Here is a 24,587-nt window from a genome sequence, read left to right on the forward strand (position 1 = left end):
GTCTGCTCTTTCTTCTGTGCTCTAGGCGGGATTTAATGGTGGAAACCTCACCAATTTCTTCAGCCTGCCGGGGTCAAGAACCCCTGATATTGTCAACATCCAAGAGACAACAAACGTCAATGTGCCAGGTCGCTGGGCATTTAAAGTTGACGGGAAGGAAATTGACCCAGCCAATGGCTGCACCTCCAGAGGTAAAGGCATTTCCTCTTCTCTGAGGCAGAGCAGGGTTTGTTTAGTTTAGACTGACAGGCAGGCTTTTAAGCCACGGGGGCAGACTCATTGCTGATGCCTTACTCTTGACACCGCTCGGCTGGATAATGGAGATCAAGGTAATTTTAGTATGCACATTCATCACTCCAGGAGCTGAAGCCTGCACTAGCCATACTGCGATTTCTGAAGTCTTTGCCTGGGGTGTGAACACAGTTCCCCATCGGGAACTACTGCAAAGTTTATGAGGCTCTTGAAGGATTTCTCAGCCAGAGGGACAGAAGGGAGCCCTCCTGTTTAACATTATTTTTGTTGTTGTTGTTGCCATTTCCCCCTTTAAATTTTCCTTCTCATCTTTACTCCTGCTCTGCCATATGCACTTTGTAGATCCACGGGAGTGGGCGAGCTTGAAGCCTCGCCAAGTCTCTACGAGAGTAAATCAGTGCTTCCTAGTATGATTAGAAACAAAGGGGAAAAAAATGTCATTGTCTTTAGGGTAGCTTCTCCTAAAAGCCTCAAAGCAGTGGCAAAACATTCAGGATTTTAGGGAGAATCAAAGCTGGCTTTACATCTGTGTGAACAAGCTATAAATGAACCTCGGTGGGTTTCCTTTACCTTGGCATCCGAAGTTTGGAGCCTTCTCTGAAATATCAAAACCTCTTTGGATGTGCAAAACAGCCCAGGACTCTCATAGGAATGTCCTGGTTTATAGATTTCTGCTTCTTACATGTCTAAAAGTATTCAGAAAACAGGATTTCTGTTCATATTTCTGCTTCTAGAAATGGAGGCTATAGCAACCAGAATTAGTAAGTCAGCCATCCATCTCTCTACCCATCCACTTACCCACTCACCTATCCACCCAACTATCCATCCATCCATTCAGCCATCCAACCACTACATCTTTCCAAATGAGACGCTAGCCATTCTCTTAGGTGCTGAAGATGAAGTTGCTCTGGACTCCTCTGACCCTACAGTAGAGAAGACAGCTGTGGGATCGGTGATGAAACAGTGCAAAACCTATCACAAGAGATGCGGGTGCAGGGTACTGTGTAAACACAGATGATCCAGGGAAATGCATCCAGATGCATAAGAAAGTTACAGTTTGGGATGGAGCTTTCAGGAGGTCTCTTTCTGTCCTTCCATTGAAAGCATGGTCTGGGGACCTGTATGTCTCTGCAGCCCTGGGAGCTTCAATTTGTGTAATAATCAGAAGAGCTATAGCCACCTTCCCTGGTAGCTCAGCTGGTAAAGAATCCTCCTGCAATGCAGGAGTCAGTCAGTCAGTTCAGTCGCTCAGTAGTGTCCGACTCTTTGTGACCCCATGAATCACAGCATGCCAGGCCTCCCTGTCCATCACCAACTCCCGGAGTTTACTCAAACTCATGTCCATCAAGTTGGTGATGCCATCCACCCATCTCATCCTCTGTCGTCCCCTTCTCCTCCTGCCCCCAATCCCTCCCAGCATCAGAGTCTTTTCCAATGAGTTAACAATTCACATGAGGTGGCCAAAGTATTGGAGTTTCAGCTTCAGCATCAGTCCTTCCAATGAACACCCAGGACTGATCTCCTTTAGGATGGACTGGTTGGACCTCCTTACAGTCCAAGGGACTCTCAGAGTCTTCTCCAACACCACAGTTCAAAAGCACCAATTCTTTGGTGCTCAGCTTTCTTCACAGTCCAACTCTCACATCCATACATGACCACAGGAAAAACCACAGCCTTGACTAGATGGACCTTTGTTGGCAAAGTAATGTCTCTGCTTTTTAATATGCTACCTAGACTGGTCATAACTTTCCTTCCAAGGAGTAAGCATCTTTTAATTTCATGGCTGCAGTCACCATCTGCAGTGATTTTGGAGCCCCAAAAAATAAAGTCTGACACTGTTTCCACTGTTTCTCCATCTATTTCCCAAGAAACCCCAGTTCAATTCCTGGGTTGGGAAGATCCACTGGAGAAGGCATAGGCTACCCACTCCAGTGTTCTTGGGCTTCCCTGTAGCTCTGATGACAAAGAATCCTCCTGCGATGCGGGAGACCTTGGTTCGATCCCTGGGTTGGTAGGTTCCCCTGGAGAAGGGAACAGCTACCCACTCCAGGATTCTGGCCTGGAGAATCCAGGGACTGTGTCGTCCATGGGGTCGCAAAGTGTCAGACACGACTGAGTGACCTGCACTTGCGCTTTCATTTTCACGTGGCCTGAAACGCCCACACCCTCTGCCCGCCTCCCCTACACTGCAGTCACACTTCTCAAACCTCTGCCTTTGCTCTGAGGGAAGGTCGTTGGTGAAAGTGGCCTGCCTGGGCATCCTTGCCTCTGTGGACGCCGTCAAGTCCTCCACGTTCTGAATAGCAAATAATGCTTAGAGCTAAGCCAGTATTAAACTGGACAGAAAAGAACCTAACTCCAAAGCCCACCAGGATTTCAAAGACTGCGCTGTCCTCCCTTACACAGTGTAAACACAGCTTCATCTGAGGCCTGAGAAAGACACCAAACCACTGCCCCATTCTCTCTCTCTCGCCTTTGTGGCCTGGGCTGGGGACCTACCCAATGCCGCTCCCGTTTGTCCAAGTGTCATAGAGATGACTGGCTGTGGCCATGCTACCTAAGGGCCTGGTGGCAGCCTCTCCTCGGGTCCCGGGAGTGAAATGCTGTGATAATGGAAAACTACAGACTCACAGAGCTGTGGGGTTGGCCAGATGCCAGCCATGCACAAAGTCCTCACTTTGACTTCATTCTTTCTCCCACTGAGTGATGGCTGTGGGTTTCATCTACAGGACAAATCCAATCTCCTTATACAGACTGCTGTGCATTTTAATGTGCCACTGGACATATATCAATCTAATGAGATGGGGATTTGGCCTGGGTGATAACAGGGGAAGTGTTGCATAGAGCGGGTTTATTATATCATCATTTTGCAAACAAAATTATCTCAGAGAGTCTACCTTTTGGGCCAAACCTCCTCTATTCAAAGGCATTTACCCCTCATTTATTGGAAGGCTGAGAAAGCAGAAACTGGAAATTATGCCGAGTGGAGGCTGTTAACAATATATGCAGCCTGGGTTAGTGCCAAAGAGCACTGAGGTTGGAAGGGCCTGTTTTCAAGGCTGATGCATATGACCTACTGGGAATGTGAATACGTCTATTATGTCATTCAGGGGCCCTGTTCCCAACAGGTATGAAACAGAACTGCCCGCTGAGACCTAATTGTTCCTGTTGGGCAGATACTGAAAGGACTGTCACCAGGGCAGGCCTGCCCTCTGCCTCGGCTCACCTGGCAGCCTTGTGCTCTGCATTAGGTATTCGGGGTTTTTTTTAATAAATTAATTAATTTATTTATTTATTTTGGACAGAGCCAGGTCTCAGTTGCAGAATGTGGGATCTTTCATTGTAGTTTACGACCTTCTGTCTAGTTGAGCTGCAGAGGCTCAGTTGCTCTGTGGCATGTGGGATCTTCATTCACCAACCAGGGGTTGAACCCATATCCCCTGCATTTGAAGATGGATTCTTAACCACTGACCGACCAGTGAAGTCCCTAGGTATTCAGTTTTATAAAAATTTGAAAAACCTTTTCCAACTACAGTTTCAAGCTATAGTTATTCCTGACGTATGATCTTGTTTACACTTAACATTGCATCTTTGATATTTTCCTTTTCAGACATTCTCAGTGTACAGATGTTTCTACCTTATCAAGCTGGGCCAGTGTTTTCTAGTGTCTCTGTTCCCCAGGAGGCAGAGATGAGAACATAGTCTTGTCCACTTTCTGCAGGGTGGAGGACTGAGACAGGAGGAAGTTAGGGCGGCGGCCTTGGCCGTGGATGGCAGACTTGTGGCCACTGCTTGGTTCTCTTGACTCTGACCCCTGACCAAGGACTGGATCACAACCCCCAGCCCAGCTCCCATGTCCACTGAAGGTTGCTATGAAGAACTCGCAGATTTCAAGGGTTTTGGTGGGGGGAAATCATTCATTTAGGGAAACAGTTTTAAAGACTAAGCACCTTCCAAATAAAGAGAAGTAAGTATTTTAAAAATTAGCACTTCCCAGTTGTGTCAGGATGGGAAGTATATGGAAACTCTCAGTACTTTGCACTCAATTTTTCTGTGAACTTAAAACTGCTCTAAAAATAAAGTTTATTAATTTTTTTAAAAAACTAGAAAAAAACTTAGCACATTGCTTAGAACCATTCCCCTCCCCACCTCATTCTCCTCCTGACCCAGATTTTGTCAAGAAATTCTGTCCAGTGGATAAAGAGTGAGGAGGGCTAGACTTACACAGGGCCTGGGGTGGGCCAGGAAGATCTTCTAGAGAAGGAAATGGCAACCCACTCCAGTCTTGGAAATCCCATGGACAGAGGAGCCTGGTGGGCTGTGGTCCATGGGTTGTGAAGAGAGGTACATGACCGAGTATGGAGCAAAAAGCAGAGGTAACTCATGTAGGTGTAAGTCCTGCTTGAGTAGTGTCTGCAGGATTTGTGAGCCCACGATGGTGCCAAGTCAGAGATCAGCCTTTTCCAACATCTTCTCAGGGAGCCTGGGATTTAATTTTGTGGGTCTGACTCCTGATTCTTTTCTGGCACCTACTTGTTACCGAAAGGTATGTATATGTGTGTCTGGCTGCTCACTGCTCAAAAGCCAATAGACAGGCCAGGTGGGTAGAAAGAAAAGTTTGCTTTATTTCAGATGCCAGCAACTGGGGGGAGGGGGGAGGATGGTAGACATCTGTCCAAAGACTGATACCCCCCTCCTCCCTGCTGCCGACAAGCAGGGGGTGAGAGCTCTTAATGACAGAGTCGGTCGTGGGCCGGGGGAGGGGGTCAGTTCTTGGAACTGTCACAACTCATGTCCTGGTACAATCTGGTCATCATATAGTTAACTTTTCCACCTGCTGTTTTAGTATCTATAAGAAAACTCACAGGATATGACTCAGAATATTATCTATAACCCTTGAGAAAGAACTAAAGGTCTTTGATTATGCTTAATGACTACATTATTATTACTTAGTCTCCTTTGACTGTTTTCCTTTGTTTCCACATTTCTCACTTCTCTGATTAAACTCATTGTTTGACTGCAGTTTTCTACAGACAAAAGGCAGGCAGGAGACATGGTGGACTGGGGGCAAGGATGATAGGGTTCTGCTCCATTTCATACTGAGCCCCAACAACTGCTTGTTGAGTGAGCGGATGAGTGAATGAAAGAACACATTGGCAAATGAACCAACAGTGTTGCCGAGTTACCTGAGGGGGCTTCTTTCTGAATACCCTTCCTCTTGATGTCAAAAGGAAGGCGAGGGCAGCTGTGTGTCCTGGCCTTTCCCGTGGAGCAAAGCAACGTGTCTTTCCTTGAACGGGAGTGAGCTCACCAGCGGCGGAGACAGTGTTGCCAAGAGCTTAGGCTGGATTCACACACATTTGGCTTGGAATCCCAGCTTCGCCATTGAGTTGCTAAGCGACTGAGATGAATCGTCTAACTACTCTTCAGCCTCAGTTTCCTCACTTGACAACAGAAGGCAGCACTTCGTATCTAACAGGGGTTTCTGTTGTGGGTTAAATGGTATGAGGCAAGTAAAGCTTTTAGCCCGATGCCCGGCACAGAAGGTAAATGCTCAATAAATGTTAGCTCTGCTGTCCTTCCTCCCCAGGACAGTTCCTTCGGCGAGGGGAGGTGTTCTGGGATGACCTGAACTGCACCATCAAGTGCCGCTGTCTGGATTTCAACAACGAGATCTACTGCCAGGATGCCTCCTGCAGCCCCTACGAGCTGTGCGAACCCAAAGGCAGATTCTTCTACTGCAGCCCGGTGGAGACCAGCACGTGTGTGGTGTTCGGGGAGCCGCACTACCACACGTTTGATGGCTTCCTCTTCCACTTTCAAGGCTCTTGTGCCTACCTATTGGCCCGACAGTGTTTGCAGACTTCCAGTCTCCCCTTCTTCAGCGTGGAGGCCAAGAATGAGCACCGGGGGGGCTCAGCCGTCTCCTGGGTGAAGGAGCTCTCGGTGGAGGTGAATGGTTACAAGATTCTCATCCCCAAAGGAAGCTATGGAAAAGTCAAGGTGAGACCCTCTCCATCCTCCATGGGGTGATGGGGAAGCTGGAGGTGCTTCATCCTGGGGAAGACCTTCCCAGATCTACTAGTTCTGCTGTTTGCTGTTGGTACCAAAGACTTGCATGGCTCTTCCTGCCTTGCAAATGCCTTGTAAAATTGTCCATGAGGCTAAAGTCTGTTTGTGCAAGAGCTAAGCTTTCTCTTTGACACATCTATCTGCTGGGTATCTTAATGTACATTTAGGTTCTTAGTTCCCTCATACACACACACACACACACACACACACGCACACACACACACACACGCACATGTACACCCAACCTCAGAAGTAACTGGGAACAGAGGTAAATTTAGTTTCTCATAGACCTAGCTTGAAACAGTGGTAGCCACATGGCCATGCCCTGGAGTCAATGTAAACACAAAATACAAACCCATAATTCACTACAGTCTTTGATTAATAATCCTCACCCCACCCACTCATTCTGTTTGCCAAAGAGCTGTGGCTTCATTCTCAGAGAAACCCCTAAATTGATTGATGTGTCCATAAGCACTGTCTGTCCAGGCAGCTAGAGTGGGCTGGGTGACTTCTTTAGTGAAACCTGGATGGAAAGTTACAGTAATTGCCCGAATGCTCCTTTAACACAACCCCCTCCCACCCCCGACTCCTGCTTGTAATGTGAGAGAACACGGATCTCTATGATTTGGTTTGGTTCGGTTTGGTTCGTTTAACCTATGCAAATGATTCTCGTCCCCGTCCACCTGGATATCAGGATAGGGCACTGACAAAAGAGAGAGAAAAAAAGCCACTAGCAATTACTCAATTTGTGGAGGCCCCAGTTTTCATGATATTAATGAAGACCCTGTGGCAGCCGTGCATTTATTCAAGCAGTAATAACCAGGACCACAAGGGGCTGATTGCTGCAACCCCATGGAGTCCTTAATCCCCAAGCACGAGGTCATCACAGAGATTACAAACCAGAACAGATGCCAACACAGGGAGGTCTTTCTTTTTATTTTAAAATACGTTTTGTAGTTTTAATTGGTGCAGTGTGGCCAACGAAAGGCAGGACCGAGGAACCAATTTCACTTTTTCTGGCTCTGCCCTTCCTAGGTCTGTGCAGCGTATCAGTGTCATAATTAGAAAAGTGGGCTATTACTGTGGTTGAAATGCCAATTTGCTTGTTATTTGGTTAGTCTCCCTAGAGACAGGTCTGTAAATCAAATCAAAGGTAAGAATTCAGCTGCGGAAGTTTGGAATTTTTCCCTTTTAAATTTCTCTTGTGCTGTCGAGCAGGACATTTGTCCTTGCGGATAGATGCTAACATTTCCAGCTAGAAAAATGCTCACTAGCTCTCCCCTACCCCCTTGTCTTGTGGGGATCATGTGTACAATATCTGTAGTTGAAAAAGAAAGCTTCATGCTTTATTCCTATTTTCCATTTTGATTAAAAATTCTTTTCCCCTCACAGTCAGACTCTTTTTTTTTAAGAAGGAAAGGGGCACCGCCAGTGCTTTCGGGCCCAGCAGCTCTGCTAATTTTGCGTGGCTGTCTTCCATCGTCCGAGCGGAGGGCACGGATTCCTCAATTTTCTGTAGCGACAGGGAGGTGTGGATGTGAATGTAAATGTTTCAGAAAGAAAAGGTTATGTGATTCCAACTGCAAGTGAACAATGGCTCCCTTTTCCTTTTGCCAAATGGCTTCCAAGTGTCTCTGAATACACCTGCTCTGCCGGGGGAGGGCGGCTCCGTGGATGGCAGAGCCCCCACCCAGGGTGACGTGGGGACAGGCGAGGAGGGGTTGTGAGGCAAGAAGGAGCCTGATTTGCCTGCGAGGCAGCTGACTTCCAGGCATGCCAGGCCGGCAAACAGATCTTAGGAACGGATCGCCTTTCTCCGTATGCTGGGGTTAGGAACTGGGTTCTGAATATGCATTTTCCCCCTTGGAAATGTTCTTAAGTGACAAAATAAACAATTTAGGATTGTATATGTTAATAGGGGGGAAAAAACACAAAAAAAACCCAGCTGCTGTTGCTGCTGCTGCTAAGTTGCTTCAGTTGTGTCCGACTGTGAGACCCAATAGACGGCTGCCCACCAGGCTTCTCCGTCCCTGGGATTCTCCAAGCAAGAACACTGGAGTGGGTTGCCATTTCCTTCTCCAATGCATGAAAGTGAAAAGTGAAAGTGAAGTCACTTAGTCGTGTCCAACTCTTAGCGACCCCATGGACTGCAGCCTACCAGGCCCCTCTGTCCATGGGATTTTCCAGGCAAGAGTACTGGAGTGGGAAAAGCCCAGCTAGCACCCATATATAGAAAATGTCTCCTTCTAGCTAATACTTATCAGTTTTCATCTTTTTCCCTCGGATAAAACTGTGTAGTTTAGGGTGCATCAGGGAAAAGAGGGCCAATGCCAAATAGCTCAAAGAGATCAGACTCTGAGGTCAGATCTACTCAAGCCCTGTGCCACCACGCCAGTTGAGAGGCCTCTTTGAACCTATGTCCATCTATAAAATGGGGTCATTGTGTTGTGTCTGGAAGGGAGGGCTCTTGGCTATAGTTTGGACTTGACTCCCTCTATTTAGCCCCAGACAGAAGCAGCAGGGAACGGTGGAAAGTGGGAGGGTCCTGTCACCCACAAATTATGCAAGCCTCGAACCTCAGTTTCTCCATCTGCAAAGCGGGGAGATTATAAAGACCTTATTAGATTTTTCTGAGGATGAAACAGGACAGCCACATGTGTGACAGCTGGTACAGAGCCTGGCAAACAGTAGGCACTCAATATACACTTGTTCCCATGCTGCCATTCCCACCAAAATTTTTTCTTATTCTAAGACCTGTCCTATGACGCTACTTCTCACTCCTCTTCTGGGAGAAATATCGTTCTGGGGGAGGGTTGCCTGGAACACAGGGAGAGGAGGAGACACAAACAGGGAGACTCATCAACATCGGCTCATCGGAAGCTGAGGACTGGGACACCAGGAATGAAATAAGAAGCCATGTGATAGTAAGAGTCCCCAGAGCTCCTACCCCGAGCTCTGTGGGGTACAGCATAGGACTCTAACATGTGGTTGAAACTGAGACAAGTACGAGAGAGGAAGCGGGCACAATGACCACTGTGTCAGGAAAAATACCTTGGGCAACAATAATGGTCAGCATAGGGACACAGGCGTTCTGAGTAGGACAAGATCAGCTGCAGAGAAAGCAGGGGCCAGTAGCAACATCCAGGCACAGTCCCCGCTCTGTGGCTTCTGCTCTGAGATGCAACAACGGTCCTTTTTTTAGCAGGAGCTGAGTGAGAGGAGAGGAGGACATTCAGCGAGGGAGGTATTTGGCATTTACAATTATACCACCTTGGAGGAGATGTCCCTCCCTACATCTCAGCACAGAACAATACACAATAATCACCCAGCGCTCTTGCTGGCTGACCTCCCTTAGAGCATGGCTCTTCTCATCTTTGCAGGCTAACTTGCTACCTGGGAGATAGGGATGAATCAGTCAACTCTAGGGGATTTTTTTTCCTAATTCTAACTCTCATCGGATAGCTTTCATCTCAAGCCTGTTTTTTTTTTTTTTTTTTGGTCCCCTCCCCCCATTAAATCTTACTAATCTCTGAGGACAGAGAATTGCAATTGGCATTGGCCTGGTAAACCTTGGGAGCAACGCTCAGTCAGTTTGTTGTCTCAAATCCTAGACAACCCAGAGAGTAGCGGCAATGGTGGCACTAAAGACCCTGATGTTTTCATGTGCCAGAAAGCAGGACAGGTCAGGGCAGCCTGGACAAGCAGTTACAGTCAGCCCACCCAGGACTGCTCTAGGACTAACCATCTATTCCAGCCCTCAGAAAGTGATGTCCAGAGGTGCCAGGCAGGGCAAGTGTGAGAAAGAAGAAAACAAACTCTATTGAAGGCTTATCAAGCCACTTACTCATGGGATTCACCCTTGATTCTTTGCCCATTTTTCACCCACCCCACACACACACCCTGCAAAAAGCCCCAGGCCCTGTGGAGTATCCTCTACCAGCTGGCCCTTCTCCACGTCTGTGGGCAGGTCAGGCCTTGCCCTCCATTGCCCCCAGCCTCCAACACCAGTTACCTGCCTGATTTCTCTGTTTTTAATCTCCACTTGGGCTTCCCACGTGGCTCAATAGTAAAGAATCCACCTCCAAGAGATGTGGGTTCAATCCCTGGGTTGGGAAGATCCCCTGGAGAAGGAAATGGCAACCCACTCCAGTATTCTTGCCTGGAAAATTCCATGGACAGAGGAGCCTGGTGGGCTACAGTCCACAGGGTCGCAAAGAGTAGGACTCAACTGAGCAACTGAGCAAGCACGCCATCTCTACCTACTTCAATACATCCTTCCCACTGGCCAGAATGGACTTCCTCAAACACAAGTCTGACCATGGCACTCCCTTGCTTAAAACTTTTCAGAGCTCTTGCTATAGAAGAGAAATCCAAGTTGTTTTTTGTTTTAGTGGGGTTTCATTTTGTCCTAAAAACAGACTTTTTTCTGAGATCTGTTCCCAACACAGAAGCCAAAGCAATTCTCCCAAAACGGAAGTCAGATCTTGTCCATCTTTTGCTCTGCGTGCCCTCTCGGCTTCCCTCAGAGTCACCGCCAGAGTCTTTACAATGGCCAACAAGGCCCTGCCTGTTCTGGCTGCCCTTATCTCTGTGACCTCACTGACCATGCCCTCTGCTGGCTCTCCACTCCGGCCACATGGCCCATGTGCCCCCAGTGTGCCCAGCACGCTCCACCCCAGGGCCTCGCTGCACTCTCTGCCCAAGCCACTCTCACCCCAGGCAATGGCATGGATTCCTCCTCATCTCAAAGGTCTCCTTCCCCGTGGGGCCTTCCCTGGCCCTATTTAAAATTGCAAACTCTCTAGCACTTTGGACCCACATTCCCAGCTTTATTTTCCTGCAGAACAGTTTCCTGGTGTTGTTACCTATTTTCCTTATTGGTTTTGTTTATTGTTGGTCTCCTGAAGGGAAACAGATGTTTCAAGAAGCACATTTTTGTCCCCAACTCTTAGAACAGAGCTGGACACACAGAAAGGGCTACGTTGTTGACATTTGTTGAATGAATGGACCCTGCTTGTGTCTCCACCTTCATCTCCAGCCACCCCTTCCCTCTGCAGTCCAGCAACACCCGATGACTATCCTCATATTCATATAGCTCTATCTAACCGTGCAACTTCATTCGCTTGTCCTGGAATTCTCTGACCCCTACTCTTCCTTCAGCCACTTCTGCTTATCTCAGAAGACTCAGGTCAGACTTGATTGCCCCTAAAAAGCTGATATGAATGCCCCCTCCCCAGGCTGGAACAGTGGTCAGGTACCTTTCTCCCACTGGATCACTGCATCACCTATGAATGCATATTTTAACTGGTACATTGATATTTGTGTCTCTCTTCCTCAGTAGACCAAGAATTCAGGGGCAGGGACAATTACTTTTTTTAAAATTCTTTTTCTCAACACCTAACATAGTGCTTGGTACCTAGTAGGTATTCAAATTTGTTGTGTTGAATGATGACGTGACAAAGTCCTGGTATCAGGAAGTGACAGGGTGAAATACTCAGAGAATAACACCAAGGCAGCCTCAAAGCTTGATGGTGTGGGATGGTTTATAGTGCCCCTGCCTGCTGGGAGGAGTGTCCAGGGGTGCCAAGGGCAGCTTGGGGATCATGGAAAGTATGTGACTTGAGCTGAGACTTAAAGAATGGATTTCGAGGAGAAAAGAGGAAAAGCCAGGTAACTAGTCTTTCGAGAAAAGACTTGAAGCTGGCCTGAGAGCCAGGCTTCCCAGGGGGTACAGTGGTAAAGAATCTGCCTGCCCATGCAGGAGATACAGGAGACGTGGGTTTGATCCCTGGGTCTGGAAGATCCCCTGGAGGAGGAAATGGCAACCCACTCCAGTATTCTTGCCTGGAAAATCCCATGGACAGAGGAGCCTGGTGGGCTATAGTCCACGGGGTTGCGAAGAGTTGGACGTGACTGAGCATGCACACATGCCTTGAGAGCCAGGCAGGAAGTGTTGACCACTACCTGGTCCCCAGAGGGGTCTAGAGTGGCACTAAGCAATGCATATCTGTCACAACTCAAATGCCAGCCTGCTCTCAAGGGTCCTGGGGGCCTCTGCCTTCCTGGAAGGCAAGCCCCGCCCTCCGGTGACCTGAGCAGCTTTGGGGCCATGCACTCTGGGTCACTGAGTTGCTCCTCCTCCTTTTCCTGACCTTGGCTGGACCCACTACCCTGGCCTCTGCTCACCTGCCTTTTCACTATTGCTGTTGTTGGCAGGTTAATGACCTAGTGGCTTCTTTGCCCGTCACCTTAGAATTGGGGGCGGTGAAAATCTACCAGAGTGGCATGTCTACTGCCGTGGAAACGGATTTTGGGCTCTTAGTGACATTTGACGGCCAGCACTACGCCTCCATCTCCATCCCAGGCTCCTACATCAATTCCACGTGCGGACTCTGCGGGAACTACAACAAAAACCCTCTGGATGACTTCCTGCGCCCTGACGGCAGGCCGGCCATGTCAGTCCTGGACCTGGGAGAGAGCTGGCGGGTCTACCACATGGAGTGGAAGTGCGACTCGGGCTGCGTGGACAACTGCACTCAGTGTGACACGGCCACCGAGGCCCTCTACTTTGGTCCCGACTACTGTGGCTTCCTCAACAGGACGGACGGTCCCCTGTGGGAGTGTGGCACTGTTATGGACCCCACGGCCTTCATGCACAGCTGCGTGTATGACTTGTGCAGTGTGAGGGACAATGGGACCCTCCTGTGTCAGGCCATCCAGGCCTATGCCCTTGTGTGCCAAGGCTTGGGCATTCCGATTGGAGACTGGCGCATCCAGACTGGGTGTGGTAAGCTGGCATCCCGTCCACACGGAAAGCCACTAGTATGCAGGGGGGCTGGGAGAGGGTTTCCAGGCTCCTCAGAGAGCTCCCTGTTAAGACACATTACCTGAGGGTCAGGGTGAGGTTGAAGTATCACAAATGATAAAGAATGAACTATAAAAGGATCTTGACCTTTCTCCCCAGCCAAAATGGTGATCAGAAAACAAGAAACCACTAATGAGCATCTGTGGTCTGGAGACATGGAATGTGTGGCCAGAGTAGGGCCATTAACAGTGGTGGCCAAGCCAAGGTTGAGGGGGGCGGTCCAAGCTGGAGGTGTCTATCTCTGAGGCCATTGCGGAAATGTGGACGCTGGCCTGGGGAATCAAGACCAGATTTTGGGAAAAGTATTCACCATCCAGATATTTATATAGAACCCATGGCATTTTTGTCCTTGGGTCTTTCTTCTTCACTTGCAGTCCCTCCAGGTTCTATGACTCCTGCTTTGGAGCATTTCAGCTGGTCAGAGAAGGGGCAGTAGACAGGGCAGGTAGAGGCTTTCTAAAATGCTGGGTGGTGAGGAAAAGCCCCAGTAGTGTGGGAAACCCACCTGTCCCCTTGGAATTACACTTTTGGATTGAGTGTTTGGAACCATGTAGCTGTTTTATGGTTTCCTCCTATGCAACTTTCTCTCCATAACTACTCTTCCAAGTAATATAAATGTTAAAAACCAGCAAACAGAAAAGCCAAATCACCTGTTGGAATTTTGTTTCTTTCCTGGTCTTTGGTTTTCTCCACAAGAGTAAACAGAAAATTATACCCCATGCATTTGAGAGCGCAGTGGAAGTGAGATTTTTGAAGTTTCTTTCAGTTCCAAGGCCAGAGGGCAATTTTTTTCCTATCAGTTTAAATTGGCTTCATAGAAATTAATATGCATCAGAATCAATTCTTTCAGAATTAATCAAGCTATTAAAAGACAATATATTTTTGTTTTTTATTTTTTTGCTGTGGGGACTGGCCAGCCTCTATCACGCCTGAAATATCCAAATGCTGATTCAAGCTACGACTGACTGTGACTTCTCTTCAATCCTTGTATAATCTAAGAGCATCCAGTTGCCTAAATTTTTGCCTATCATGGCTAATTTTTTCTAGTGGTACTGCTTTCCTACCCTCCACATTACTCTCTCTCTCTCTCTTTCACTTCAGTGGGATGAATTAGATTTAATTCAGAGAACTAGTCTACCAGGCTCTTGAGCACCCGCCTGTAGGATTCAACCAGACCCAAACCAGACTCAGATGTTTTTAAAATAAGAACTGAATGCTTCCAAGGCAAAAAGGGGCTTTGGAAGGCATCTAGTTCCAATCCAGTCTCCTGGGGGAACGGGCACACAGGTTCTTTTCAGATAGCCAAGGTTCTTTCTTATTTTTCAAATCCCAGAGAATTCATTTTCCGTCTCCTTTGGTCCCTGTTCGAAAATTCACTTTTTCAAATTCCTCCTCTAAGAGTTACCTTTTTCATTTCTCCTGCAAGTTGGATGTATTTCCTTCTAAGAATGGGGTATGCTCTTTAAAATCAGACCAACTTATACGCCCATGAGGTGAATATCTTAAACCATCTCCCTGGTTGTAGATCACTCAATACTAAACCTGTATTGAATAATCGGTGAAATCTAGTTAGGATAGTAACCTGAAGTTTTCTTCCAGTCTTTCTTCCATCTTTCTTCCAAGATGATCAAATGAGGTTCTAACCCTTCTCGCTACTCAGTAGTTATTACCAAAGGATTTGAGCTCCTCACTATAGACACAATCTCAGTCTCCCTTCCCCCAGCCAGTGCCGGCTAGACTCTCCTCCAGGAACCAACGGGTCCGGAAGGGGCGTTCTTCTCCAGGCAACCCCCCTCGCCCCCGACCCTCCGGTTAGCCCCCGGGTCATTCACCTTGTCACACTCTCTCCTCTCCCCTACGTCAGTGTCCACCGTGCAGTGCCCGAGCTTCAGCCACTACTCCGTGTGCACCAGCAGCTGCCCAGACACGTGCTCGGATCTGACGGCCTCGCAGAACTGCGTCACGCCCTGCACGGAGGGCTGCGAATGCAACGAAGGCTTTGTTCCTCAGCACCAGCCAGTGCGTCCCGCTGCACAAGTGCGGCTGTGACTTCGACGGCCACTACTACGCCATGGGCGAGTTCTTCTGGGCCACGGCTAACTGCACGGTACAGTGCCTGTGCGAGGAGGGCGGCGACGTGTACTGCTTCAACAAGACGTGCCGTGGCGGGGAGGTGTGCGCCGTGGAGGACGGCTATCAGGGCTGCTTCCCCAAGCGGGAGACCGTGTGCCTGCTCAGCCAGAGCCAGGTACTGCACACCTTCGACGGCGCCGCCTACGCCTTCCCCGCCGAGTTCTCCTACACGCTCCTCAAGACCTGCCCCGAGCGGCCGGAGTACTTGGAAATCGACATCAACAAGAAGAAGCCCGAGGCGGGGCCCGCCTGGCTGCGCGGTGTCCGGATCCTGGTGGCCGACCAAGAGGTCAAGATAGGAGGCATTGGGGCTTCGGAGGTCAAGGTAAGACTCCTGTGGCCTTGGAGAGTTTTCTGATGAGTCCCGCGGTGGAGCCGTGTTCTTCGGGCTTGCCTCGAGGCCTCTGACCGTGAGCGGATTCTAGGACCGCAATGACTCTGAAATGGGAGAGCTTTCTGACTGTCAACTCCAAGTATGCATCGAGTGGAGACATGGAGTGAAGCTGGGATTCCTCAAATGAGGGGAGGACCAGCTCCCCAGAATAGCAAATACTTACAGGACGCCTACTATGTGCCAAGCACTATCCTAAGCAGTAGGGCATTTCATCCTAGGCTGTAGATAACTATTCTCATTTTACAGATGAGAAAACTGACACACAGAAAGGTTAAGTGACTTCCCCAAAGACACACAGCCCTAAAATGAGATTCAAGGCTGGGTCAGCTGGCTCCAGAGTCTGTGCTCTTTACCCTGCACTATGTTGGATCTTCTATTTATAGATGGAAATTGATGTGACACTAGGGTGCCTGCCAGGGTGCCTCCCGTCCCTCTGTTCTGGTCTAAAATACCCAATACTACACATACAAGCTCATAGATAATTAGTTCTAGAAGGAATTTTTGGAAATCATCTAGTGCAACTCCTCATTTTCATAGGAGAATCCCCAAAAGGCTAAGTGAGGGCCCTGGGCCTGACACTTGGGTGGTGGCAGAACTGAGATGAGGGAGGGTGGGGGAGGGGCGGTTCACCCTCCTTCCAATGGTACATGCATTTCATAATATCACACGACATCTAATCTAGAAAGCAAAAGTCAATGCAGTAAATAAAACATCCATCCACAAACTGAAAGGGCTGTGTTTTTATACCCACTGACATGCTGGCAGAAATTAATTTATTGAACTAGTGTTAGGTAGATAGGCAGATGGACAGCTGGATAATTAGATATATATACTGTGTGCTTCCAAGGGGCTGAGACCCAGGAAGAGTAAGATTTGAAGAGGGAGGAAGGGAGAGGAAGGAGGTAGGAGGTCGGGGACAGGTAAGTCACATATGTACAATGACTGCTGCCCACACTTCAGTGTTTGGAACTAGCTCAGGGTCTCTCTCTCTCACACACACACACACACAAACAGCAAATGTGTTGGATCAGAGGAGCCTGGAAAAAAAGCAGCAAAGATGCCCATGAACAAACAGTTGACGTCTGTGTGGTTTCCACACACTGTCAGCTTCTGGACATTTTTCCAAGGGCTAGTCATGGGGCAGAACCACATCTTTATTCACAGCCTAGGAAACTGTGGGCACTCTGTGCATATCTGGGATGAATGACAGTGATTTAACTTTTCAGGTGAATGGTCAGGAAGTGGAACTGCCTTTTTTCCATCCTTCGGGGAAGCTGGAAATCTATCGAAACAAAAGCAGCACGACGGTGGAGTCCAGGGGTGTGCTGACCGTGCAGTACTCAGACGTGGGTCTGCTCTACATCCGACTCTCCACGGCCTACTTTAACTGCACTGGGGGGTTGTGTGGCTTCTTCAATGCCAACGCCAGCGACGAGTTCTGTCTCCCCACTGGCAAGTGCACGGACAACCTGGCAGTGTTCCTGGAGAGCTGGACCACTTTCGAGGAGATCTGCAATGGGGAGTGCGGGGACCTGCTGAAGGCCTGCAACAACGACTCGGAGCTGCTGAAGTTCTACCGCAGCCGTTCCAGGTGCGGCATCATCAACGACCCCTCCAACAGCTCCTTCCTGGAGTGTCATAGTGTGGTCAACGTCACCGCTTACTACCGCACCTGCCTCTTCCGCCTGTGTCAGAGCGGGGGCAATGAGTCGGAGCTGTGTGACTCCGTGGCCCGGTACGCAAGTGCCTGCAAGAACGCCGATGTGGAGGTGGGCCCCTGGAGAACCCACGACTTCTGCCGTGAGTTGGGGCTGCGTTATGGGGGAGGCCAGTCGGATGATGGGCGGGGCAAGAGCTGAGACATCCCAGTGGATCGTCTTCTCTTCCTGGTGGAATCCCACACTCAAGGACAATCTAATTACCTTGTAGACTTTCCCTGGGTGTCCTCTGGAAGGCCTGTCCCCCAAGACCAGACCGTTTCTCACCTTTATTTTTGTTTCTCATCACACAGTCCCTCTTCGCTGTAGAACAGTTAGCTCTTGACCCTTGGTTTTATCTAGTGGAGGAGACACATCATGTCAAAGCACCAGAAATCTTTGTGACAGCTCAGTGGGTGCCTTCTCTCTTGGCAGCAGGACCCCATTCATTTCAACAGAATGTGATCAGTCAGGGTACCTTCTCCTGAGTAGAGATTAGCCCTATTCCCAAGGACAACTTGACAATGGTTATGAAGAGCCCCATGTAGCTGGTTTTTCATTTTGTCCACAGAATATTTCACCCCTCTTGGCACTACTGGTAGTAATGAGAATAATTGCTGGGAAGAGGAGATAGAGAACCTCCTCAGCTAGGGGAGAGCCCAGAGGGAGGAGTAAGTGGGAAGGTAGAAGGAGGGGTGGCTGAGGAGGTGGGACCCAGGCCTGGAACCAGGACTGACCCATCTGGACTGCATCTCCATATCTCTTCCCTACCAAGAAGGTCAGACCTCACCAAGACCAGCTCCACCATTGAGAATTCCTTCCCTCACGTCTGATTCTCTCTCTCCCATTGTATTTCTTCCTATTTAACTTTTTACTTTGAAATAACTTGAAAGTTACAGGGAAGGTACAAGCCTATCTATATAGCTTTCACCCAGATGAATCTACTGCTAGCATTCTGCCCCACTGGCCTTGTCATTCCCTCTCACTGTCTCTCTGTTTGAGAAGAAGTTGCAGAGCTCATATCCCTTTGCCCCTAAATACGTAAGTCTGTATTTCCTTATAATCAGGACACTCATTCAGAGCATAGTACAGTTACTGACCTTAGGAAACTTAACACTGATGTGATAACTTAACATTTGTATTTCAATTTTGCCAGCTGACCCAGTAATGTCCTTAATGGCTTTAGCCCCCACTCAATACGGATCTAGTCTTAGGATCCCACGTGGCATTTAGTCGTCATGTCTCTTTGGTCTCCTTAAACCTAGAACAATTCTTTAGCTTTCTTTGTCTCTAATGATCTTGTCATTTTTAAAGAATAGAGTCTCCCCCCTTTTGAGATAGAACGGCCCCCCATTTGGGTTGGGTGTATCCCCATGACGGCGTAACACTGTACACGGCACCAAGCTTCCTGCTTAGGAGATGCCTGTTTTCCTCCTGGCATCAGGTCACATGGGTGGCACACCATGTAGCGCCTCCTCTTATCAGGGATGGGCATGTTGATCCCCTGGTCAGGAGGTGTCAAATGTCTTCACTCTGTGTCATTCTGGGGTTTCTCCCATGCAACTAATGACCACTGTGTGGGGAAATACTTTAAGACCATGCAGTGTCCTGCTTGTCCTGAGTCCTCCTCCTCGATTTAGTGCCCACCGATGACTTATGCTCGTATTGATCTTCAGCATGATGATTACAGGCTGACAGTTCCCAGCGCCTGTACTCTCTCCACTAGTGCCCGTCAGCAGCTGTTATTTTACTGAGCCCTCACTTCTCTTCTGTCTGCCTGTCACCTATCTATCACTTATCCATCCATTCACCTATTTATTTATCTCAATCATCTATCTATCTTTTGAGGGAGCACACCTTGCAGCTTGTGGGATCTAGTTCCTTGACCAAGGGTCAAACCTATGCCCCCTGCTTTGGAAATGTGGAGACCTAACCACTGTACCTCCAGGGAAGTCCTTCATCTATCTTCTCAATATTGACACATGGATTCCTGGGTTTTTTTTTTTCAGTTATTTGTGTTTCCTATTTCTCACGCTCATGCTCAGTCACTAAGTCATGTCCAGTTCTTTTTGACCCCATGGACTGTAGCCAGACTCCTCTGTCCATGGGATTTCCCAGGCAAGAATACTGCAATAGGTTGCCATTTCCTCCTCCAAGGGTTCTTCCTGACCCAGAGATCAAACCCACAGGTCCTGCTTGGCAGGCAGATTCTTTACCACTGAACCACTGGGGATATATTACATTTGTTAATTATTTTGGCATTAAAATTGTTTCAGATTTGGCCCGTGGGAGCCCCTTCAAGTTGCCTCCTACCTCCTTTTCATAGGCTTCTGTCATTTTCTTTCTTTTTAAAAATTAATTTATTTTTAATTGGAGGATAATTGCTTTACAATGCTGTGTTGGTTTCTGCTTTACATTAACATAGGTCAGCCACAAGTATACACATGTCCCCTCCTTCTTGAACCTCCCTCTCACCCATTTTCTTACTTTCTAGATTAACAAGATGCTCCATGTCATCTTTTAGCCTTCCCTTCCCTAGCCTAGAATCAACCATTACTCCAAGAAGCCCAGGTTCCTTTTGGTGGAGAATGTTATTAGCAGTTAAGGTCTGGGTGCTTCCCTGGTGGTCCGCTGGTTAGGACTCCATGCTTCCAAGGCAGGGGACATGGATTCGATCCCTGCTCAGAAAACTAAGAGGCATTGCAACAGGGCCCAAAGATTTAAAAAAAGAAGAAGAAACCAAGGTCTGGGTGAGGCTTACCTATCACTACTGGAGTATCCTTACTTTGCCTCTAGGCCTTTTCAGTAGAAAATTCTTAGACAGAACTAAGACACACACACACACACACACACACACACTCACCTTTACTTTATAATAATGCCCTTGTTTCTGAGCATCAAAAGTCCAAAGGAGTGTCATCCCAAAGATAGGCGGTTTTGTCTGTGGTGACCCTGACCACACTGGGGAGGGTTTAATTGCAGAATCTGTCAATCCTGAAGCTGGAATTCTGGGAACGCTCTTTTCAGAAATTCACCTAAAGGGAGGGAGGCTCCAAGGTTTCTACTGACCACCACACCTACTGGGACCTCAGAATGCCTTCCCAAGGCCTTCTTATTAACCCACCTCCCACATCCTCTTCTGCCCTACCTCCAGCTTGTCTGCAATGATCTCCGTCCCTCCCCCTGCACTCAGCTTTGTAGTTGTAGTTCATTCATGTTACAGGATTACAGAGTCTGCCTATACCCAATCCATGTTGTTGCCAGACTGTATCTGTGTCATCCTTTTAGACTATGAGCTCCTGCCTAGCGGGAAGTGTCATTGGATTGTTTTTGTACTGCACCAAGCAGTTTGGTGGCATTGTTCATGGGAAATAAGTGTGGGGCCATGGCAATGATGCTTTCTTTTCCTGGTTGCAGTATCTGCTGAGAATTGCTTCTCCCCATCCTTCACCAACAGTTCTATGAAGACCTGTAAGACCTAGAACTAACACCAAAAAAAAAAAAAAAAAGCCCTTTTCCTCATACAGGACAGGAATGCAAAAGTAGGAAATCAAGAGATACCTGGAGGCAAGTTTGGCCTTGGAGTACAAAATGAAGTAGGGCAAAAGCTAACAGAGTTTTGCCAAGAGAACACACTGGTCATAGAAAATACCCTCTTCCAACAACACAAGAGAAGACTCTATACATGAACATCACCAGATGGTCAATACTGAAATCAGATTGATTATATTCTTTGCAGCTGAAGATGGAGAAGCTCTATATAGTCAGCAAAAACAAGACCGGGAGCTTATTGTGGCTCAGATCATGAACTCCTTATTGCCAAATTCAGACTTAAATTGAAGAAAGTAGGGAAAACCACTAGACCATTCAGGTATGACCTAAATCAAATCCCTTATGATTATACAGTGGAAGTGAGAAATAGATTCAAGGGATTATATCTGACAGACAGAGTGCCTGAAGAACTATGCACAGAGATTTGTGACATTGTACAGGAGGTGGTGATCAAGACCATCCCCAAGAAAAAGAAATGCAAAAAGGCAAAATGGTTGTCTGAGGAGGCCTTACAAATAGCTGAGAAAAGAAGAGAAGCTAATGGCCAAGGACAAAAGGAAAGATATACCATTTGAATGCAGAGTTCCAAAGAATAGCAAGGAGAGATAAATAAGAAAGCCTTCCTCAGTGATCAATGCAAAGAAATAGAGGAGGAAAGACTATATAGAATAGAATAGAAATAGAATGGAAAAGACTGAAGATGTCTTCAAGAAAATTACAGATATCAAGGGAACACTTCATGCAATGATGGACACAGTAAAGGACAGAAATGGTATGGACCTTACAGAGCAGAAGATATTAAGAAGAGGTGGCAAGAATACACAGAACTGTGATCTTAATGACCCAGATAACCACAATGGTGTGATCACTCACCTAGAGCCAGACATCCTGGAATGCGAAGTGAAGTGGGCCTTAGGAAGCATCACTATGAACAAAGCTAGCAGAGGTGATGGAATTCCAGTTGAGCTATTTCAAATCCTAAAAGATGATGTTGTGAAAGTGCTGCACTCAATATGTCAGCAAATTTGTAAAACTCAGCAGTGGCCACAGGATTGGAAAAGGTCAGTTTTCATTCCAATCCCAAAAGAAAGACAATGCCAAAGAATGCTCAAACTACCACACAATTGCACTCATCTCACACACTAGCAAAGTTATGCTCAAAATTCCCCAAGCCAGGCTTCAGACAGTACATGAACTGAGAACTTCCAGATGATCAAGCTGGATTTAGAAAAGGCAGAGGAACCAGAGATCAAATTTCCAAATCTGTTGAATCATTGAAAAAGCAAGAGAGTTCCAGAAAAGCATCTAACTCCTGCTATATTGACTACGCCAAAGACTTTGACTGTGTGGATCAAAACAAACTCTGGAAAATTCTTAAAGGGATGGGAATACCAGACCAACTTACCTGCCTCCTGAGAGATCTGTATGCAGGTCAAGAAGCAACAGTTAGAACCGGACATGGAACAACTGACTGGTTCCAGATTGGGAAAGGAATACGTCAAGGCTGTATATTGTCGCCCAGTTTATTTAACTTAAATGCAGAGTACATTATGTGAAATGCCAGACTGGATGAAGCACAAGCTGGAATCAAGATTGCCAGGAGAAATATCAATTACCTCAGATATGCAGATGACATCACCCTTATGGCAGAAAGTAAAGAGGAACTGAAGAGTCTCTTGATGAAAGTTAAAGATGAGAGTGAAAAAGCTGGCTTAAAACTCATCATTCAAAAAACTAAGATCATGGCATCCGGTCACATCACCTCTTGGCAAATTGATGGGGAAACAGTGAGAGACTATTTTCTTGGGCTCCAAAGACACTTGCTCCTTGGAAGAAAAGCTATGACCAACCTAGACAGCATATTAAAAAGCAGAGACATTATACTGACGACAAAGATCCATATAGTCAAAGCTATGGTTTTTCCTGTAGTCATGTATGGATGTGAGAGCTGGACTATAAAGAAAGCTGAGCACCGAAGAATTGATGATTTTGAACTGTAGTGTTGGAGAAGATTCTTGAGAGTCCCTTGGACTGCAAGGAGATCAAACCAGTCAATCCTAAAAGGAATCAGTCCTGAATATTCATTGGAAGGACTGATGCTGAAGCTGAAGCTGAAGCTCCAATACTTCGGCCACCTGATGCAAAGAATTGACTCACTGGAAAAGACCCTGATGCTGGAAAAGATTTAAGGGGAATACAAAGGGATGACAAAGGATGAGATGGTTGGATGGCATTACCGACTCGATGGACACGAGTTTGAGCACGCTCTGGGAGTTGGTATGGATAGGGAGCTTGGCTTGCTGCAGTCCATGGGGTCGCAAAGATTTGGACATGACTGAGCAACTGAACTGAACTGAATCCTTCATCAGGGCCTGCAGAGCTGGAGCAAGTGCTTTTAAGTACCTCTTTTAGAGGGAGGCATGTGGACAGCAGCAGCCACATGGAGCCTGGCTTCCTTGGGTGGAGGGTCACAGCACACACTTGAGAATACCCTAAAATGTGTGGATGGGTCTGGTGAGGCAGTCCAGAGCACATACACTTTATAATCAAGTCTCTGGGTACTAAGAGGTTAATCTGGCCGGGGTCTTGCAGAGTGGGGATTGGATTGCGTGACAACTGCAAATCAGGAACACAATCTCCTTTGGGCCTGGAGAGAGACAACCACTGCTTCTGTGTTTGGATATTTTTTTAACCAGCACTCACTGGCAGAGTCAGACTGCCCAATTAAGTAATTTCAGAGGCATTTTGGGGGCCAGGAGAAGTTTTATTACTTTGTTTCTGTATATGCCAGACTTTCAGACACATTCAGACAACACAATAAGTCATAAAACGGGAGCCATTTAAATAAGTCATGTTATTTGCTATCACCATAAACCTGCAGTCAGTGTTAGAACATTCATAATTTAAAGACAAATGTGAAAATCCCTCTCTACAGACATATTTTATCAGTGCTGAACTAGCCTTCAACTGGTCAATGGAAGTGGAGACAACCCCTTAGCCCAGAGGGGAAAAAAAGATTGGCTTTCAGTACGCAGTGCAGAACTGTTGAGTTGGTGCTCATCAGCAGATCTATTACTGCCAGGCGCTTTATTTCTCTATAGTGTGCTTTGTGTCCTTGGATTATAAAACCCTCTTAAGGAGTGATAGTGTACATAATACCTAAAGAGAGCCTTAAAGGCCAGATCTTAAACTCCCAGGAGATGGTGGGTGAGGACCTTCACAGATCTTCAGACAACACAGACCTGTAGGTAGATTTCTTCTCTGCTCCTGGACTCACCCCGGCTCTTATCAAATTCTGACAAACAAAAATAATAAAGAGAAATGGGAAGGCTACACAGAACCCCACGGTGAGCCATGTATGCTTTTCTTTTATATGCTGTGCTTAGTGACTCAGAGACTTAATCCATCAAGGAAGGCTTCTAGACGAAGCACAACTTGAAGGGAAGTTGGAAGATGGGTAGCATTTCGCTTGGTGAGGGCCATGCCTGTGGGGCCAAGGACATGAACAGAGGAGGTGGGGGTGACCATTTCTGAAGTCAGTGAGGAGGCGGAAGGGGTCAGAGGGCACAGGAGCAGAGAGACGAAAGACCCAGGGTGAGTCCAGTTTGTAGACTGGTGGCAC

At 47.5% G+C, this 24,587-nt stretch overlaps 1 protein-coding gene across 1 annotated transcript in view; it reads left to right on the forward strand.

Moving 5' to 3' along the window:
• TECTA (tectorin alpha) overlaps positions 1-24,587 on the forward strand; it is an 82,746-nt gene that overhangs the window by 10,877 nt on the left and 47,282 nt on the right. The window contains 6 exon segments of the mRNA XM_015474707.3: positions 26-191; positions 5,843-6,255; positions 12,541-13,111; positions 15,054-15,193; positions 15,195-15,647; positions 16,943-17,516. Of these exon segments, the coding sequence (XP_015330193.2) occupies positions 26-191; positions 5,843-6,255; positions 12,541-13,111; positions 15,054-15,193; positions 15,195-15,647; positions 16,943-17,516 (2,317 nt within the window).

Source organism: Bos taurus, chromosome 15, assembly GCF_002263795.3.
Source record: "Bos taurus isolate L1 Dominette 01449 registration number 42190680 breed Hereford chromosome 15, ARS-UCD2.0, whole genome shotgun sequence".
Lineage (NCBI taxonomy): Eukaryota > Metazoa > Chordata > Mammalia > Artiodactyla > Bovidae > Bos > Bos taurus.